Source organism: Bufo bufo, chromosome 6 (genome assembly GCF_905171765.1).
Source record: "Bufo bufo chromosome 6, aBufBuf1.1, whole genome shotgun sequence".
NCBI lineage: Eukaryota > Metazoa > Chordata > Amphibia > Anura > Bufonidae > Bufo > Bufo bufo.
Window position 1 is genome coordinate 362,803,725 of NC_053394.1, and position 21,434 is coordinate 362,825,158.

Below are 21,434 nucleotides of genomic sequence, written 5' to 3' on the forward strand. Positions count from 1 at the left end.
ACCGACCATAAGAATCTGGCCTACTTGGAATTGGCCAAGCGTCTGAACCCGAGACAGGCCAGATGGTCTTTGTTCTTTTCTAGGTTTAATTTTGTTGTTACGTTCCGCCCTGGGGTTAAAAATGTCAAGGCGGATTCCCTGTCACGTTGTTTTTCGGGAGGGGGGAATTTTGAAGACCCGGGTCCCATTTTGGCTGAAGGGGTGGTCGTCTCTGTTCTTTATCCTGATTTAGAGGCAGAGGTTCAGGCAGCCCAGGCAGAGGCTCCTGATCTTTGCCCTCCTGGGAGGTTGTTTGCGCCTCTCGCTTTACGACACAAGGATTTTAAGGAGCACCACGATACTGTCCTTGCTGGGCACCCGGGGAGTAGAGCCACAGTGGATCTCATTGCTCAGAGATTCTGGTGGCCGGCTCTTCGTAAGACGGTTGAGGGTTTTGTGGCAGCCTGCGAGACCTGCGCTCGTGCCAAGGTCCCTCATTCACGGCCGTCGGGTTCTCTCCTCCCGTTACCCATTCCTTCCCGTCCTTTGACGCATCTGTCCATGGACTTCATTACGGACCTGCCTCGTTCCTCGGGGAAGACTGTGATTCTGGTGGTAGTGGACTGTTTTAGCAAAATGGCACATTTCATTCCCTTTCCTGGGTTACCCAATGCTAAGACGCTGGCGCAAGCGTTTGTTGATCATATTGTTAAATTGCATGGCATTCCTTCAGACATCGTTTCTGATAGGGGCACGCAATTTGTTTCCAGATTCTGGAAGGCCTTCTGTTCTCGCTTGGGGGTTCGGTTGTCGTTCTCTTCTGCTGTTCACCCGCAGTCGAATGGTCAGACCGAACGCGTCAATCAGAATCTGGAGACATATCTGCGCTGTTTTGTGGTGGAGAATCAGGAGGATTGGTATTCTTTTTTGTCCCTTGCTGAGTTTGCTTTAAATAACCGTCGCCAGGAGTCCTCTGATAAGTCACCATTTTTTACTGCATATGGGTTTCATCCGCAGTTTGGGACATTCTCTGGAGAGGGGTCTTCTGGTTTACCTGATGAGGAGAGATTTTCCTCGTCTTTGTCATTTATTTGGCAAAAGATTCAGGGTAATCTGAAGAGGATGAGTGAGAGATATAAGCGTGTGGCGGATAAGAGACGTGTGCCTGAATGTTGATGATCTGGTGTGGTTGTCTACTAAGAATATCAAACTGAAGGTTCCCTCCTGGAAGTTGGGTCCTAAGTTTATTGGGCCTTACAAGATCTTGTCCGTCATCAATCCCGTTGCCTTCCATCTTGATCTTCCTCAGACTTGGAAGATCCATAATGTTTTTCACAAGTCCCTATTAAAACCTTATGTCCAACCCACTGTACCCTCCTCTTTGCCTCCTCCTTCGATTATTGTTGATGGTAATCTTGAATTTCAGGTCTATAGGATTGTGGAATCTCGCATTATCCGCGGTTCTCTTCAGTACCTCGTTCATTGGGAGGGTTATGGTCCTGAGGAGAGGATGTGGGTCCCAGTGGCGGACATTAAGGCCACTCGTCCTATTAGGGCTTTCCATAGGTCTCATCCTGAGAAGGTAGGCTCTGAGTGTCCAGAGTCCACCTGTAGAGGGAGGGGTACTGTCACCGCCAGTTCTGTGAGAAGATCTGGCAGACGTTCTTCTCTACCTCTTGTATGATGTTCTTTGTTTTGGTTTCACTTTCTCATCTCCTTTCCTTCTGCCAGGTGTCACTTATTTCGACTAATTGTCTTCCTTTATAATCCCTCCCATACTGCCTCACATTGCGGTTTATACTACTTCCTGGATGAGGTGTTCACTGCAGGAGGCTGCTTCTGCTGTTTGCTCAGATAAGTCATTTAGTTTATTGTGTTTCCTTGCTGGCTTGATTCTAGGTGACCCTGACTCCGTCCGTATTAAGTGCAGGGAGCCGGTGGTCGTGTCCCCTCACTATTATAGGGTTTTCAGGTGTCACACAGTATTAGGTACGCGGGCATGCAATCGTCTACCATACAGACCCTTGCATGTGCATAGCAGTCAGGGAGAGCTCTTAGGGTTTTATAGGGCTCACCTATAAGCTCCTTAGTTTGGGTTCAAGCCAGTCGCTCGTTTATTTATATGTTCCAGCTATCTGCTAACTTCCTCCGTAACGGGGCCTTAGAGTCCGCGTGAGAGTGGAGTTGGAAAGCAGGAATTTCTAGCTATACCCTTTTTTAGTTGCATGACACATGTTGCTATGTAGCCCCAGTCTTAAAAGGCATCTGTCAGCAGAATTGTACCTATGACACTGGCTGACCTGTTACATGTGCACTTGGGAGCTGAAGACATCTGTGTTGGTCCCATGTTCATATGTGCCTGCGTTACTGAGAAAAACTGTGTTTTAATGTATGCAAATGAGCCTCGAGGAGCAACGGGGGCGTTGCCGTTACACCTAGAGGCTCTGCTCTCTCTGCAACTGACACGCTGTCTGCACTTTGACTGACAGGGCCAGACAGGGTAAACATCATCGCAAATGGCCAGCTGGCTTAATCAGTTGGGGGTGCGTCCCTTCCCAAGATAACACTATCCAATCAGTGCTGCCAGTGTCAGACTGTGCAAGGACACACCCAGTTGAACCTTTCTTGCAAACTGTTGGAAGTTAATGAATAACTTATCCTAATAAGAGGAATAACACAACAGAGTCATGAGAATACATGCTCCAGAATTGTTATTACATGGGGATGCAATTAGTTACTAAGACAGACATGTCAGGAGAGGGGACCGATCCTTTTTAAAGGGAATCGGTCACCAAGAAATTCACACCAGTTACACCAGACACAATGCCTCGTAGGGCTAGCTCAGCTGAATACAATGATACCTTTGACTAAGGCCCCTTTCACATGAGCGAGTTTTCCGCGCGGGTGCAATGCGTGACGTGAACGCATTGCACCCGCACTGAATCCGGACCCATTCATTTCTATGGGGCTGTGCACATGAGCGGTGATTTTCACACATCACTTGTGCGTTGCGTGAAAATCGCAACATGTTCTATATTCTGCATTTTTCACGCAACACAGGCCCCATAGAATTGAATGGGGCTACGTGAAAATCGCAAGCATCCGCAAGCAAGTGCGGATGCGGTGCGATTTTCACGCACGGTTGCTAGGAGACGATCGGGATGGGGACCCGATCATTATTATTTTCCCTTATAACATGGTTATAAGGGAAAATAATAGCATTCTTAATACAGAATGCATAGTACAATAGGGCTGGAGGAGTTTAAAAAAATAAATAAACAATATAACTCACCTTAATCCACTTGATCGCGCAGCCCGGCTTCTTCTGTCTTCTTCTTTGCTGTGCACAGGAAAAGGACCTTTGATGACGTCACTGCGCTCATCACATGGTCCGTCACATGATCCATCACCATGGTAAAAGATCATGTGATGGACCATGTGATTCGCGCAGTGACGTCATCAAAGGTCCTATTCCTTAAAGAAGAAGACAGAAGAGATGCCGGTTGCGCGAACAAGTGGATTAAGGTGAGTTAAAATATATATATATATTTTTTTAACCCCTCCAGTCCTATTGTACTATGCATTCTGTATTCAGAATGTTATTATTTTCCCTTATAACCATGTTATAAGGGGAAACAATACAAACTACACAACCTTGAACCCAAACCTGAACTTCTGTGAAGAAGTTCGGGTCTGGGTACCACATGCAGTTTTTTATCACGCGCGTGCAAAACACATTACATCCGCGAGATAAAAACTGAACAACGGAATGCAATCGCAGTCAAAACTGACTGCAATTGCGTAGCTACTTGCGCGGGTTTACCGCAACGCATTCGGACCTTATCCGGACCTAATCCGGACACGCTCGTCTGCAAGGGGCCTAAGTGATCCGTTGATTCACTCTGCAGAAAAAATACTTGAATGCATAGGCAGATAAGCAGTTAAGTGCACCGAGGGTGGGCTCAAGCCACTGTGGGCACCCCATCTCCTGCTTTTTCTGCCAGCTCCTTCCTCTTCTTCTTTATTGACCGAGCCAGGTTCCTGCACAATCATCTCCCCTGGCTGATACTGTAGGCAGAGGTGCAGGCGTGAGATTACACGGTCTGCCAAGATTCCTGGTCCGCGTCAATCAAGGGGACGGCGGAATTGTTTCTAAGTGGAGAGTAGAGGGGCTTAGGACCGCGCTCAGTGCACCGGAGGCTTAAAGGGGTTGTCTCACTTCAGCAAATAGCATTTATCATGAAGAGAAAGTTAATACAAGACACTTACTAATGTATTGTGATTGTCCATGTTGCCTTCTTTTCTGGCTGGATTAATTTTTCCATCACATTATACACTGCTCGTTTCCATGGTTACGACCACCCTACAATGCATCAGTGGTGGTCGTGTTTGCACACTATAGAAAAAAGCACTAGCCTGTGTGCACTCCCACCAAATAGGCCGGGGCTTTTTCCTATAATGTGTAAGCACGACCACCACTGATGGATTGCAGGATGGTAGTAATCATGGAAAACGAGCAGTGTATAATGTGATGGAAAAATAAATCCAGCCAGAAAAGGAGGCAATATGGGTAATCACAATACATTAGTAAGTGCCTTGTATTAACATCATCTACATAATAAATGCTATTTGCTGAAGAGACACAATTAGGGTTGAGCGAACCCGAACTGTAAAGTTCGGGTTCGTACCGAACTTTAGGATTTTTGGACCCCGGACCCGAACATTTCCGTAAAAGTTCGGGTTCGGTGCTTTCTTGGCGCTTTTTGAAAGGCTGCACAGAAGCCAATCAACAAGCGTCATACTACTTGCCCCAAGAGGCCATCACAGCCATGCCTACTAATGGCATGGCTGTGATTGGCCAGAGCAGCATGCGACCCACGTCACTCTGCTGTTACAAGTGTAGGGAGAGGATGCTGCTGGACTTGTGATTTCAGGGAGAGAATAGGAGAGAATCTAACTCAGCGATCTACCTAGAAATAGTTGTGTGGGTGCAGGACACAATCGTTTTACCCAGCCCTGAGGCCATTGACCAAAAAAAATATGACTTTTATAATTCTGTTAGTTATGTGGGTGGCGGCGGCCATTTTATGCAAGCACAAACAAAGGGGACGACGCCCCAACAGTCCCTGCCCCATAGTCTTGCAGACATTGAACAGGGCACATATCACAACCCCCAATCCTGAAAAGCACCACTCTCCGACCCCGACGCACCACATCCGTCTTTGACCGACGAATCAAAAACTCAACTCTGTCCGCAAACAAATCAACATCTTTCCTCAAAAGCCCCTCCACCCTGCTCACCGATGGACAAACCAGTTCACCCAAACGCATTGCCCCAAAAAACGCTAAAGAGAATGCCAAACGAAACAACCGGACTTCCCACTCCGACCTACAAACCCCCCGGAATTGACTACCCAACTGAAGCAATAAAGCGAACGACACAGGCCTCCTACCATCCACCCCGTACCCATCCTTCGCCACCCTTTCAGCGCCTGAACCACCAAAAACGATTTTGTAACATCCACCATACGCCGTGCCCTAAAACCAAACTCCAACCCTGCCATATAACCGTTAATCTTACTTACCGACCAACCCTCCTATTTACAGTGGCCCAAAAACATTAACAAAGAAAACTCGAACTCCTCATTCCCCCCTCCCAAACCGGTACACCAATCCTCCCAAGCACCCCAGGCCTTCATATACATAGCCCACGTACCCGGCGCCAATGACGCTTGGATGAGCCCCGTTACGGTTCCTCCAACAGATCCCACAGGCAAGCCGGACACTCCAGTCCAACCGCGTCTGCCTCCGGAGCCAACTGCCGAAACCGATTCCACTGCGAATGAGAAAGGCGACGATGCTGACAAGCCATTGATTGCTTGAACCACTCCCATATTGTCGCAGTGGAAACGTATCTTCCTATCCCGAAAACGCTCCCCCCATAACAAAACCGCCAACACGAAGGGAAATAACTCCAATAAGGCCAAATTCTTCACCCAGCCTCGCTCCACCCACACAACCGGCCAAACCCCAGCACACCATTGACCCCCACAGAAGGCCCCAAAACCCGAACCTCCTGCCGCGTCAGTAAACAATTCAAAATCAAATGAATCAACAACTTCCCCCATGAACAGCGAGCGACCGTTATACCGGTACAGAAATGAACTCCACACCTGCAAGTCGGCTCGCAATTTCCCCAACCGAATGTAATGATGTGGGACGACCACTCCCGTGGTCGCCTGCGCCAAGCGCCTGCAGAACACCCGGCCCGTGGGCATGATCCGACAAGCGAAATTGAGCTTCCCTAGCAGCGACTGAAGCTCCCTCAACTGTAACTTCTTCACCAGTCTCGCCCTAGCCACCAGCCCCTTCAAATCCTCTAGCTTATCCCCGGGCAATCTACACTACATTCTCACTGAGTCAATAACTATCCTTAGGAAGCTCAATTCCGTTACCGGCCCCACCATCTTTTCTTTGGCCAATGGGACACCAAACTTATCAATAAGCGAACTCAACGTCTCCAACAATAACGCACAAACCCGCGACCCCGGGGGGCCGATACACAAAAAATCGTCCAGATAATGAATCAGCGATTCACAACCTGACGAGTCCACGACTGCCCACTCCAAAAACGAGCTGAACATTTCAAAGTAGGCGCACGACAGCGAACACCCCATGGGTGGACAACGATCTACAAAAAATCCCCATCCCAAAAACACCCCAACAAATGCTGACACTCAGGATGAACCGGCAGCAACCTAAACGCCGCTTTGATGTCCGTTTTCGCCATCAGAGCACCGGTCCCAAAACGCTTTACCCAACCCACCGCCGCGTCAAACGACGTATAAACCACTGAACAAACCGCAGGGTCAATACCGTCGTTGACTGAGGAGCCCCTCGGAAACGACAGATGATGGATAAGGCGAAACTTATTCGCCTCCTTTTTGGGGACAACTCCCAACGGCGACACCCGCAAATTAAAAATGGGCGGCTCCGAAAACGGGCCCGCCATCCGCCCCAGCGCCACCTCCTTCCCCAGCTTCTCCCCTACAACTTCTGGATGCTCCCTAGCTGACCGCAAATTCTTCCTAAGCAACACAGCACCCCCTGGCACGAACGGAATCCTAAAACCCTCCGAAAACCCTGACCCCAACAACCCCGCTGCCTCTCTATCGGGGTACCTATCTAGATACGGCTGCATCTTTTCCAGCCGCACCGGTGTCACCCCCTTTACCATTACCATCTCCCCCTCTTTGTTTACCGCTTCTAAAACATCTCGCCGCCCCATGATTCCCTCCACAACCCGAACATTCGTGCTTAAATTTACATTTAACCCCGAACCAACAGTTTCCTTCGTTATAGGCGAAACACAGGCCCCTAGCTGAGGCCGCTGCCGTATTGAGCGTCCCCCCACTGCTCCCCTCCCCCCGAAAGGGCTGCCCCGACCGCACCGGGGCCGTAACTTTCAACCACAAGGCAATATCCTTGTGGTCCCACCGCATTTCCGGACGCACCGCCTTCCGCTGACGGAACTGCTCATCATATCTTAACCAAGCCACTCCCCCATATACCCGATAAGTCTCACCAATTGCGTCCAGATAACAAAAAAGGCCCGAACAAGCCTCCGGCGCCTTCTCCCCAATCACGCAAGCCAATATCGCGAACGCTTGCAACCAATTTGCAAACGTCCGCGGTATCAATCTAAAACTGCGTTTCTCCTCCTCCTCCTTCTTACCCTCCAATCCCACTAACTCCGGGGCTCTCTAACCAAACCCCCCCGTCATGGGGGCCTCCCCTAAAGGGGCTTCGCCCCCCCAGTCCGGCCATTGCTTTTACTTAAGGCCTACACTGGTTCAGGCCCTGTGAGATACTCCCTCTACATACAGGGGTTTGATTCAGGGATTTGAAATACAGCCATTTGAAATACAGCCATTTTGGGCAAAGAAATATTAAATTTAGGCCTACACTGGTTCAGACCGTGTGAGATACACCCTTTATATACTGTCGTTCTACTCTACTATTAATTTAACACCCATTTAGGGCAAGATCCTAAATTCGAAAAATATGAGGAGAGCGTCAAATAAGGGACGTGGCCCAGGTCGTGGTGCTGCTGGTGGAGCTCCTGTTGCAGGGAGAGGACGTGGTCGATCTGTGCCAGCTACACGCACAAGTGAAACCCCTTCCTCAGGTGCGAGTAGGCGACAAAACCTGCAGCGGTATTTGGTCGGGCCTAATGCTGCTCTACGAATGGTGAGGCCTGAACAAGTACAGGGGATTGTAGATTGAGTTGCTGACAGTGGATCCAGTTCCTTCACATTGTCTCCCACCCAGTCTCCTGCTGAAAGACCACAGTTGGCACCTGCAGCCGATGTCCATCAGTCTTTCATCTCACCCCCTTGCAAATCAGCCAAGCAGTCTGAGCCCCAAGTCATGCAGCAGTCTCTTCTGCTTTTGGATGACACTGTTAGCAGGGTTTCCCAGGGCCATCCACCTAACCCTGCCCCAGAAGTGGAAGACATTGAGTGCACCGATGCCCAACCACTTGGGAGGACAATGGGAGGACCATCGCAGCACGTCTCGGATGATGACGAAACACAGGTGCCAACTGCTGGGGCTTTCGAAAGTGTGCAGACCGACAAGGAAGTCAGGGGTGAAGACTGGGTGGAAGATGATGTGGAGGACGATGAGGTCCTCGACCCCACATGGAATCAAGGTCATGCGAGTGACCGATGTAGTTCGGAGGAAGAGGCGGTGGTCGCACAGAGCCACCAGCACAGCAGAAGAGGGAGCAGGGTGCAAAAGCGGAGCGGCCATCCTCTAGACAGTACGCCTCCTACTGCCCACCGCAGCAAGGGACCGAGCACACCAAAGCCAGCTCCAAGGAGTTCCCTGGCGTGGCAGTTCTTCAGACAATGTGCTGACGACAAGACACGAGTGGTTTGCACGCTGTGCAATCAGAGCCTGAAGCGAGGCATAAACGTTCTCAACCTGAGCACAACCTGCATGACCAGGCATTAAGTGCAAAGCACGAGCTGCAGTGGAGTAGACACCTCAAAAACCAAGAAAGGTCTCTGGCTCCTCCTGCTTCCTCTTCTGCTGCAGTCGCGGCCTCTTCATCCACCTCTGGAGTGACAGTGCCACCTGGCACCCCACAAACAGAGGATCTGCCAGCAACACCAACACCTGGGTCACCAAGCATCTCCACAATGTCCCACGGAAGCGTTCAGCTCTCCATATCCCAAACACTGGAGAGGAAGAGGAAGTACCCCCCTACCCACCCGCGATCCCTAGCCCTGAATGCCAGCATTTCTAAATTACTTGCCTTTGAAATGCTGTCATTCCGTCTGGTGGAGACGGATAGTTTTAAAGGCCTTATGGCGGTGGCTGTTCCACAGTACGACGTACCCAGCCGCCACAACTTTTCCCGGAGAGCCTTCCCTGCACAACCAAGTGGGGGACAAAATCAGGTCTGCACTGCGCAACGCCATCTGTGGCAAGGTGCACCTGACTACAGATACGTGGACCAGTAAGCAAGGTCAGGGCCGTTATATCTCCATAACAGCCCACTGGGTAAATGCAGTGGCGGCTGGGCCTGAGGCGGATAGCAGTTTGGCGCATGTCCTTCCACCACCGAGGATTGCAGGGCGCTTCAGTTTGCCTCCTGTTGCTTCCTCCTCCTACTCTGCTTCCTCATCCTCTACCATCTCCTCATCCGGTCAGCGTAATACCTTCACCACCAACTTCAGCACAGCCAGGGGTAAACGACAGCAGGCAGTTTAAAAACGTATCTGTTTGGGGGACAAACCCCACACCACGCAGGAGCTGTGGACGGGCCTTGAACAACAGACCAATGAGTGGTTTGTGCCAGTCAGCCTCAAGCCCGGCCTGGTGGTGTGCAATAATGGGCGAAATCTCGTGGCAGCTCTGGGACTAGCCGGTTTGACGCACATCCCTTGCCTGGCGCATGTGCTGAATTTGGTGGTGCAGAGATTCCTTAAAAATTACCCCGACATGTCAGAGCTGCTGCATAAAGTGCGGGCCATCTGTGCGGGCTTTCGGCGTTCTCACCCTGCTGCTGCTCGCCTGTCAGCGCTGCAGCGTAACTTCGGCCTTCCCGCTCACCGCCTCTTATGCGACGTGCCCACAAGGTGGAACTCCACAGACTGTGCGAGCAGCAGCAGGCGATAGTGGAGTTTCAGCTGCAGCACGCACGGGTGAGTCGCTCGGTGGAACAGCACCACTTCACCACCAATGACTGGGCCTCCATGCGAGACCTGTGTTCCTTGTTGCGCTGTTTCAAGTACTCAACCAACATGGCCAGTGCCGATAACGCCGTTCTCAGCGTTACTATCCCACTTCTATGCCTCCTTGAAAAAATGCTCCTGGTGATGATGGAAGAGGATGTGGCACAGGAGGAGGGTTTCCGGCCAGTCATTCCCAAGTGGCTCAGAGGGTGGGTTCCTGCACCCACAAACCCAAGGTACACAATTGTCCAGCCAGGCCACAGTTCTGGAGGATGACGAGGTGGAGGATGAGGAGGAGGAGATGGAGGAGGAGGAACCATGTTCACAGCAGGGTGGCACCCAGACCAGCTCATGGCTATCACTGGTGCGTGGATGGGGGTAATACAGAGGACACAGACGATACACCTCCCACCGAGGACAGCTTTTCGTTGCCTCTGGGCAGCCTGACACACATGAGCGATTACATGCTGCAGTGTCTCCGCAACGACCGCCGAGTTGCCCACATTATAACTGATTACTGGGTGGCCACGCTGCTGGATCCCCGTTTGTCACGGCTGAGGATGGGGGAAACCCTCAGCCGTGTGCCGGAAGGAAGATGGTCGCTGCTTGACCAGGACAAACAGGATTAGGGAGCAGGTCACCTCCTACAGCGTCCCTAACCTGACCCTAACTCCTACCTGCATGGGCCGACCTTGAAGGTAGGAGGACCCATGCGCAGGAACCTCAGATCCCTACTCTCCCTCCGCCGGTCCCTAGGCTAGGAGTCAGAGTAAGACATCCTGTTCCTTCTGGATACGGAGGAACAGGAGTCTCACTGGCCAAGCTGCAAGGAAGGGAGAACAAGTGCAACCTATGGCAGTGGCAGGTACTTGCCACAAACATCACACTGACCTGCCACAGACAACCAAGCCTGGAACCCATGTGGGTGTACTGCCCACAGACAGCAGGACTCAGCACACAAACACACAACACACGGCAACCCAGGACCACAGGTGCAATAAAGAAACATAAAAGCAAACAACATCTTCCAGACACCAAAGGACATATATAATTGCTTATGACCAGAAGGTTGGCCCCCACTGGCAGTTGGTAAGTAACCAGGAGGATGTCTACAGCCAGCATGGCTGAAACACCCTCTCTGGCTACTGCCTACAACTGAGGCTTTATAGGGCCAAGAGGCCACACCCAACAATCAGACACACCCCGTGACTCACACACACTGAAAGGGAGTTAACCCTTCCAAAACCACATAAGGGAAAACATAACTTAAAGGGGAAGTGTCTAAACAACAAACACACTGTGGCTGTTGCCGCAGGCAACGACATGGGTGGCAAGCGTGTCCTGGGAGTCAGCCCGAAGACTGGGACACTGCCACCACATGTACATCATACCACCAAACGTTGCCACGGACAGCCACAGTGAAGGGAAAATGTCAGTGCACACCAAACATAAACAAAGTGCACACAGACATACAAAAGTGCTTACAAACGCGCACACAACTCCGAGGGAACCGCACACATAGCTGTTGTCCGCGGCAACCGCACTTGAGGCTAACAACCTAATGCCTCAAGCTGCGGTTGACACTACAACCCAAAACCGCGGGCAACAGTATGCGGCTCCCAAGGAGTCACGGCCAAAACCGTGGCCGTGACACCGTTACAACGACAACGTACCGTCCTTAATTCCGTCACTGGAGCGTGATCGTAAGATGCACAAGTACAAGCGCACGCTGGTAGACGCGCTGCTGGTGGCATTCCCACCTGACAGCGGGGGCACAGTGGAAGCACAAGGCGAAGGCAGAGGAAGAGGTCGCCAACACAGCTGGGGCACCACCAGCACCTCAGAAGGCAGGGTTAGCATGGCCGAAATGTGGAAAAGCGTTGTCAGCACGCCACAACAACCAGCACCACCAGCTGATATGGAACGTCTTAGCAGGAGGCAGCATTTCACCAACATGGTGGAGCAGTATGTGTGCACATGCCTACACGTACTGAATGACGGGTCTGCCCCCTTCAACTTCTGGGTCTCCAAATTGGGCACATGGCCTGAGCTTGCCCTTTACGCCTTGAAGGTGCTGGATTGCCCTGCAGCCAGTGTATTATCTGAACGTGTGTTTAGCACGGCAGGGGGCATCATCACAGACAAGCGCAGCTGCCTGTCCACAGCCAATGTGGACAAGCTCACGTTCACTAAAATGAACCAGGTGTGGATCCCACAGGACTTGTCCGTACCTTGTGCAGAATAGACATGTATACAGGCACTTAGCAGCCATTGTTATACTGCAGCACAATTGCTCATGTTTGTATTTTGGATATTTCACACTCTTTTGAAGTGTACCTTAATTTTACAAAATTAAATTAAAACCAAAAACCTATGTTGGCTACCTCGTCCTCCTCCACCGCCGCTTCCACCTACTCCGCTACGTCCACCGCCTCCTCAAACTCCTACTCCATATGGAACTCCACCTCATAAATCCATTAAAAAAAAATGTACGTGTTTTATTTTATATCATTTCACTACTTTGTCATTTACATTTTCTGGTGAAATTCACCAATTTTTGGGTGTATATTACCACTGCTATTATACCTAGTAGACCGGTAAAAAAATAAAAATAAATTGTCAGTTACATTTTATGGTGAAATTAACAAATTTTTGGGTGTATAGTACCACTGCTATACCTAGTAGACAGGTTAAACAAAAATAAATAAATTGTCATTTACATTTTCGGGTGAAATTCACCAATTTTGGTGTGTATAGTACCACTGCTATACCTAGTAGACAGGTTAAACAAAAAAAAAAATTGTCATTTACTTTTTTGGGTGAAATTAACCAATTTATGGGTGTAAATTACCACTGCTATACCTAGTAGGCCGGTTAAAAAATAAATAAATTGTCATTTACATTTTAGGGTGAAATTCACCAATTTTGGTGTGTATAGTACCACTGCTATACCTAGTAGACCGGTAAAAAAAAATAAAAAAAATTGTCAGTTACATTTTATGGTGAAATTAACAAATTTTTGGGTGTATAGTACCACTGCTATACCTAGTAGACAGGTTAAAAAAAAAAAATTGTCAGTTATTGTAACGGATCTCCTGGCACCCCGGCCGGGTACCTCCGTCGATAAATGCTCCCAGTGCCTCCCGAGGACTCCAAGCACTCCACTCGACACCGATACCACCACAGGAACCAGGAACAGGAACAGCTCTTACAAGAGCTAGGAGTAATAGCCAGGGGAGTATACAAGTATAGCAATCCCCACACACATGAGACGAGGCTCTATGTTGAAGGTAAAACAGGAACTCTTTATTGAGGGCTACCCGCCCGTATTTATGCAGGTCCCCATCTGGTGTACACGCCCCTAGGGGACCAGAAGGAAGACTGTGACACAGGACAGATACGTAGCACTCAGGATACACAGACACAACACATCCCCACAATGCATCATGGTTTCCTCCTCTCTGCCCTGGAGACACCCGAGGAGTAATTCAATTATCTCTCAGGACAAAGGGAAATCACCAATACACACGTGGGAACAACAGGACAGGAATCACCACCCAAACACACAATGTCACACCCTCACAGCAAACACAGACATTTAACATATTCCCAGATAGCTCAAGTCTGAGTGCATATCATTAGGTGAATGGCACTCAGAATACACAAATACAACAAAATTAGCTATCTGGGTACCCTCACATAACAAAATACAATTGCAAAGACAGATTTAAGCTGTGCGGCCGGTCTGTCTGCTCCTTTAAAGTTAGTATGGGCCATAATCCTGAGGCAAGAGGCTGGTAGCCAGGCCCCTCCGAAACCCAGTGGCGAGGTTGGTTTCGCCACAGTTATATATTCTGGTGAAATTCACCAATTTTTGGGTGTGATGTACCACTCCTATACCTAGTAGATCGAAAAAAAAAAATAAATTGTCAGTTAAATTTTTGGGTGAAATTCACCAATTTTTGGGTGTAATATACCCCTCCTCTACCTAGTTGACAGCTTAATAAATTTCAATAATTTTTCTGTTACATTCTTGGGTTGACATTATACAATTTTAGACTTGAATAAACACCTGCTATGCATAGGTGACAGGGAATAAAATTTAATAAATTATTCAGTAATTAATGTGTGCCACATCCTTACATTCAATGCTTAAACTTTGAAAAGTTGTCACACTTTTATGCTTTAATAATTTCTCACATATTTCAACTCTAATTTTAAATTTGAAAAAATGGATCCTCCCTTAAATTTGGTCTCTCTTTCTCACGCTCCCTCTCCGGCCTGGAACCCTGATTCCCCGCCACCCGTGATCACCATGGTAGGCGCATAAAAGAACATCGAAAGTTGATAGTGCAGATATCAAATTGGATCGTGAACATCACGGGGATGCCTCCTCCTCCACCACCGCCGCTTCCACCTACACCGCCACATCCACCGCCTCCTCAACCTCCTACTCCATATGGACCTGGTCCTCCTAGATCAAGATTTTAATTTTTTACGTATTTTATGTTATTTAAAGTCATTTCCCTATCCACATTTGTTTGCAGAGCACTTGCCATGCTCTTAACCACATTTTGACGCCATTTGCAGCCCTCTAGCCCTTTCCATGACATTTTTACAGCCATTTTAGTGCTCAAAAGTTTGGGTCCCCATTGACTTCAATGGAGTTCGGGGTCAAGTTCGGGTCCCGAACTCCAACTTTTTTCCGAAGTTCGGCCGAACCCGAACATCCAGGTGTCTGCTCAACTCTAGACACAACCCCTTTAATTTACATATTAATAAAAAGTTGTTTTTCTCAGAAACAGTGCAACAGAGGAACATAAATAATTTTACTCAGCAGGATCAACCCTACTTGGATTAATCTTCATATATATATAATTTTACAAATTGTGCACAGATAAACTGCATGAAGTAAAATAAAAGGGCGAATAAGACAGAAAAGTCTAAATAAAAGACACGTACCTCTCCCGTGAAATAGCCTGCAATAAAGCACGAGCGTCAAAGGTTGGAGAGGGAAAAACCACCGCTGGACCATACACAGCCATTACAAGACTGCCTAAAACGGAGCCCATGCAGTGGTAGAGAGGCACAGGAAGCGCTATCCGTTGTCCCTTGGGAAGGATAAGGGTAACTGTCAGTATGTAGGTTAGTGTGAACACATTTTCATATAACATGGGCTTCCTCTAACTTACCTTCAACCAGTCATGGCCAATCCTGTGCCCTATCATAGCCGCATTGTTCACAATGTTATGGTGGCTCAGGGTCGCTCCTTTAGGATATCCAGTTGTTCCCTAAACGAAAAATGAAAACCAAGTGCAAGAGGTTAAGCTAGTTGTAAACATTACACAACTGTGAATCAAATGCTCGTTCGTCCAACAGCTATCCCTCCCGACACCGCCATACACACGCAACCTCTGGTTTTGGTGGCAATTTTTCAAATGGTGACATCCGTAACATACTTTTTGGCGTTAAAGAGAAGCTTAACAGAAAAGAAGGAGAGAAAAAAAATAATATATATATATATATATATATATGTTTTAAGGCCAATATGTTGGCCTGTATTTGTGGAAGGGGCCTATTGCCCTTATAACCGGCGCATTACCATGGGGGAGCAGCGCTTCATTCCGAGCGTTCGCCTGTACTTCCGGTCACGTGGTTGCGAGTAGCGGTGGTGCGTTTTTCAGCGGTGAGCAGCTTTGGTGGTAAGTAGCCGCGGTGGCGTCCCTCGTTCCCCTAGTCCGGCCGGCAGTGTCGGCTCCTATGGTAAGGTGGAGCATCACTGCACCGAAGCGGCCAGACTGGAAGTCAGTCTCGTTCGGCTTCCCACGTGACCGGCACGTTCGGGTGCAGGAGTCAGCGAGACTCCGTGTCTTAGAGGGGGGGGGGGGAGAAGTCAGCTGCAGAGGAACGGAGGCAGCTCATGAGCCCCTGACCATCTGTATATATGTTGCAAATAGGATAACTTAGAAGGCAGTGATGCAGTATACATGAAACACTAGGGTGTACAATATCAGGCCCTGTTCACACCACATTACTGGCCTCCACTAGACACATGGTACATGCTAGTAGATTTCCCAATGTGTACCCTCTGTGCCCATAGGCTCCCATGTTAGATAAATGCATACTGCATAGTATGCGTTTTCTTTTGCTGACTACTGCTGTATGGATTAGCTTAGTCTATTATGCTGACTAAATTGTACTAATAAACTTGGGGGATCCTGGGGTGCTGCCTTCTAGGGCAAGTTAGCTGCACACAGTTATTGTCCAGTGCTACATTAATTGGTGATATTGTCCTGTTTAAAGCTAATTAAAAAAAAAAAAATTATATATATATATATATATATATATATATATATGTTTACTTATACATTTTTATTCTTCCTTGAAATGTCTAGCACGGGCCGCCGTGCTCCCAGCTAGGCAGGGATCAACGTGCTTTTAATAAATGTATTATGTCATGCGTTCATTAGGCTCATGCACAATTTCGTATGCTTTAGTATGTTCCTCATGATAAGGAAATATATGTTTTAATATGGGCAGGTTTCTCGGTTGGTCTATTTTGGATTTCTCAGAGTCTCTTTTTCCGGACGACATTGGTAAGCCTTCTAGTCATAAACCTTCACTGGTCACGGTTTCTTTTCGGAGCTTCTAGATATCTGGTCCACGTTACGTTTCAGTCTGGGTGTGTTTTGTTTGGTCACAGAGGTGCGGTGATGGTATCAGTCAAGTCACTGTTCCCAGATACCATTAAACACGTGTTTTGTTCCACAGCTATTATGTCTCACGGGTCTGACATTGTGGATGCTTCTGTGGAAGAAAATGGGTCTAGGATGTCGGAATCCGGCAGCGTTCCTTCACTACGGAACTGGACTATTCCAAGACTCATAGCAGAATTAACTAGGAGAAGTATTCCTTTCCCAGCTACGGCACGAAAGGCGGAACTTTATCGTCTTTTAGTGACTGCCCCTGCTCAGTTAAATCAGGAGGAGGTGTCTATGGTCATGGTCCAGACTTCGTTATCCCAGCTGCATGCTATGTTGAATAATGTCACAATTTCTTTAACAAATATGCAAGCAAGGTTGGAGTCAGTGGAGTCTAGGGTGACGGCTATGTCCAGCTCATCTCCGGAGGTGTCAACCGCAATTGTACCTGTAGCAAGTATGTTTGGTGGTATTGCTAATTCACCTATTGTCACTCCGGCACATTTTATCCCTCCCAATATCAAGAAAGATATCTTGGAGGGTAGGGATGTGAATCTGGCATCTCTGTTAATCGCCACTCGCGATTTGTCTGAGAATAGAGTCATTGCGTGTGGTGATGTGTCTGTTATTCTCAAGAGTAGGGATCATAGATTAAATAGGAAATTGATCATCCCTGAATTTGTATTGTCTTTCAGCCTATTCAGGGATGTCGTGTGCTCCACCCGACCTGAGAGAAGAGAGGAATTGGATCTCTATATGTTTAGAGTTACCGAGTTGGGATACAAATATGCAAGATGTGCGTTTTATGACTATCATTGCTCATTCTCAGCAGCACTGAGTCAATTTCAGTTTTCAGTCAATTGGGCAATGTTGGATACCGAATTGTTCTGCAGGCATTTTGCAGGGCTTAAAGCTCCTTCCTGCTCGTCATGCCAATCTATATACCATTCATCAGAGTGGTGTCACAATGTAGCTACGCGTGATGCTCTCGGTACAACTACTCCGTTAGCTGGTCTGTCTGACAGCAGTAGAAATGCAATTTCCGTAGATAAGCTCGGTCGTCCAGTCAAGTATCTGGGTAGATCGCAAATTTGCAATAATTACAATTTTGCAAATTGTAATTATGGTCAATGTCGGCTCCTGCATATTTGTCTTAACTGTTTCAGAGGGCATCCCAAAGTGACTTGTACATTAAAGGCAGATAGAAATTATATGAGTGTTATTAATGTGGTTTCCTTGCAGTCACTTTTACTGGAACATCCATATCCATGTTTTGTTGATTTCCTTGTGTCTGGACTTAGTTCAGGGTTTCACACTGGCCTGGTGGCCCTACCAGAACTTACTTGAGTGTAAAAACAAACTTACAGTCCGCGGGTAAAAGTCCGTCTTCAATAGACAGACTTTTACAAACTGAGTTAGACAAAGGCTTCGTTATAGGCCCCTTTTCAATTTCTCCGTTTGATCGTTGGAGAGTTAGCCCGGTAGAGGTGGTAACAGGGAAATTCAGCAAAAAAGAAAGGATGATATATGATTTATCCGCTCCGCACGGCTCGCATATCCCTAGCCTTAACTCCCTTATTCCTGCCGAGGAGGTCAGCATGAAATATGCATCTATCGATCAAGCAATCGCAATCATTTTACAGTTAGGTCCAGGTACAGCGTTGTCTAAAGATGATATTTCGGACGCTTTTAAATTACTCCTGATCAAACCCGAACTTTGGCAATGGCATGGGATTAAATGGAGAGCTAGCTATTAATTTGCCACCAAACTCACCTTCAGTTCCCGGAGTAGTCCCTGGCTGTTTGATCAACTGGCACTTTCTCTTGATCGAACCACCAGGGGGTCACTCAAGTAACTTGCAAAAACTGTTAGCTTGCTTTGCTCAGTTGGTGTTCCAGTAGCCCCAAACAAGATTGAGGATCCATCCTCGGTCCTTACTTTCTTGGGTATTACGTTAGATACGCAAAGCATCACGGCTAGACTGCCCGAAGAAAAGTTATCTAGGATTAGGGAAGTTATACACAAATTTACCGTCAGTAAGGTAACTTGTAAGGTTGAGTTACAATCGTTGTTAGGTATGTTGAATTTTGCCATGTATGTTATTCCGCAAGGTAGATCCTTCATTACATGGTTGTTAGCCCTCTTAGCGACAGCCCCTTGTCAGGACAGTCCGGTCTATTTGGACAGAGAAGCTGAGGCGGACCTCGTGATGTGGCAAAATTTTTTAGATCAGTGGAACGGTATCTCCATGTTCATTCCGGTAACTTCAAGGAGTTCATTGGTAGTCTTTGTAGCGGCTACTAGTAATGGTTTTGCAGCTATTTTTGATACGCATTGGTTAGCGGAGACATGGCCAGTCGAAGTAGCAGCACGTACAGGTTTCATCCAGTCCTCGGCCTTTTGTGTCCTTTACCCCATAGTGGCCGCAGCATATGTTTGGGGTAGTTCCTGGTCTAACCGGATGGTAATGTTCAGTTCCGACAGTCCGGCCACTGCAGATATTGTTATTAGTGGCAAGTCAAAATCGGCATACGTAATGTCATTGATGCGCCGCCTAGTACGGCTTTCTCTACAATTTAATTTCCATTTCAGCTGTTCCTACATATGCGCTACGACTAATACTGCAGCCGACGCCTTGTCCAGGGCTAATTTCTACCTTTTTTCACAGGTCATGACCGAAACAGATGTTGGGACAACACCGAGCCCTCCGCATTCGGAGTCAATGCTGGTTTGAATAGACACCTGGACACTGCCCGCCAGTTGATAGCGAAATCCCTGTCACCCAATACCATTAGAGCTTATAACACGGGGTGGCAATTGTTTCTTCAGTTTCAGCATATACTGTACATCCCCAGGGAAACATGTCTTTCATTAATCATATTCTCGCATTTATTGGATATTGCCACACGGAAGTACAAACCGGATTCCAAAAAAGTTGGGACACTAAACAAATTGTGAATAAAAACTGAATGCAATGATGTGGAGATGGCAAATGTCAATATTTTATTTGTAATAGAACGTAGATGACAGATCAAACGTTTAATCCGAGTAAATGTATCATTTTAAAGGAAAAATACATTGATTCAAAATTTCACGGTGTCAACAAATCCCCAAAAAGTTGGGACAAGTAGCAATAAGAGGCTGGAAAAAGTAAATTTGAGCATAACGAAGAGCTGGAAGACCAATTAACACTAATTAGTTCAATTGGCAACATGATTGGGTATAAAAAGAGCTTCTCAGAGTGGCAGTGTCTCTCAGAAGCCAAGATGGGTAGAGGATCACCAATTCCCACAATGTTGCGCAGAAAGATATTGGAGCAATATCAGAAAGGTGTTACCCAGCGAAAAATTGCAAAGACTTTGCATCTATCATCATCAACTGTGCATAACATCATCCGAAGATTCAGAGAATCTGGAACAATCTCTGTGCGTAAGGGTCAAGGCCGTAAAACCATACAGGATGCCCGTGATCTCCGGGCCCTTAAACGACACTGCACCACAAACACTGCACTACTGTAAACGAAATCACAGAATGGGCTCAGGAATACTTCCAGAAACCATTGTCAGTGAACACAATCCACCATGCCATCCGCCGTTGCCAGCTGAAACTCTACAGTGCAAAGAAGAAGCCATTTCAAAGCAAGATCCACAAGCTCAGGCGTTTTCACTGGGCCAGGGATCATTTAAAATGGAGTGTGGCAAAATGGAAGACTGTTCTGTGGTCAGACGAGTCACGATTCGAAGTTCTTTTTGGAAATCTGGGACGCCATGTCATCCGGACCAAAGAGGACAAGGACAACCCAAGTTGTTATCAACGCTCAGTTCAGAAGCCTGCATCTCTGATGGTATGGGGTTGCATGAGTGCGTGTGGCATGGGCAGCTTGCATGTCTGGAAAGGCACCATCAATGCAGAAAAATATATTCAGGTTCTAGAACAACATATGCTCCCATCCAGACGTCATCTCTTTCAGGGAAGACCCTGCATTTTTCAACAAGATAATGCCAGACCACATTCTGCATCAATCACAACATCATGGCTGCGTAGGAGAAGGATCCGGGTACTGAAATGGCCAGTCTGCAGTCCAGATCTTTCACCTATAGAGAACATTTGGCGCATCATAAAGAGGAAGGTGCAACAAAGAAGGCCCAAGACGATTGAACAGTTAGAGGCCTGTATTAGACAAGAATGGGAGAGCATTCCTATTTCTAAACTTGAGAAACTGGTCTCCTCGGTCTCCAGACGTCTGTTGAGTGTTGTAAGAAGAAGGGGAGATGCCACAGAGTGGTGAAAATGGCCTTGTCCCAACTTTTTGGGGATTTGTTGACACCATGAAATTCTGGTTCAACATATTTTTCCCTTAAAATTGTCCATTTTCTCAGTTTAAACTTTTGTTCCGTGATATATGTTCTATTCTGAATAAAATATTAGAAGTTGGCACCTCCACATCATTGCATTCAGTTTTTATTCACGATTTGTATAGTGTCCCAACTTTTTTGGAATCCGGTTTGT

At 47.6% G+C, this 21,434-nt stretch overlaps 1 protein-coding gene across 1 annotated transcript in view; it reads right to left on the reverse strand.

Annotated features, from left to right (window-relative positions):
- Nucleotides 1-21,434, reverse strand: part of ACSF2 (acyl-CoA synthetase family member 2) — a 183,074-nt gene that overhangs the window by 43,461 nt on the left and 118,179 nt on the right. Inside the window, exons 7-8 of the mRNA XM_040437968.1 lie at nt 15,416-15,514; nt 15,186-15,334 (exon numbers count right to left, since the gene is read on the reverse strand). Of these exons, the coding sequence (XP_040293902.1) occupies nt 15,186-15,334; nt 15,416-15,514 (248 nt within the window). The remainder of the gene's footprint in view (nt 1-15,185; nt 15,335-15,415; nt 15,515-21,434) is intronic.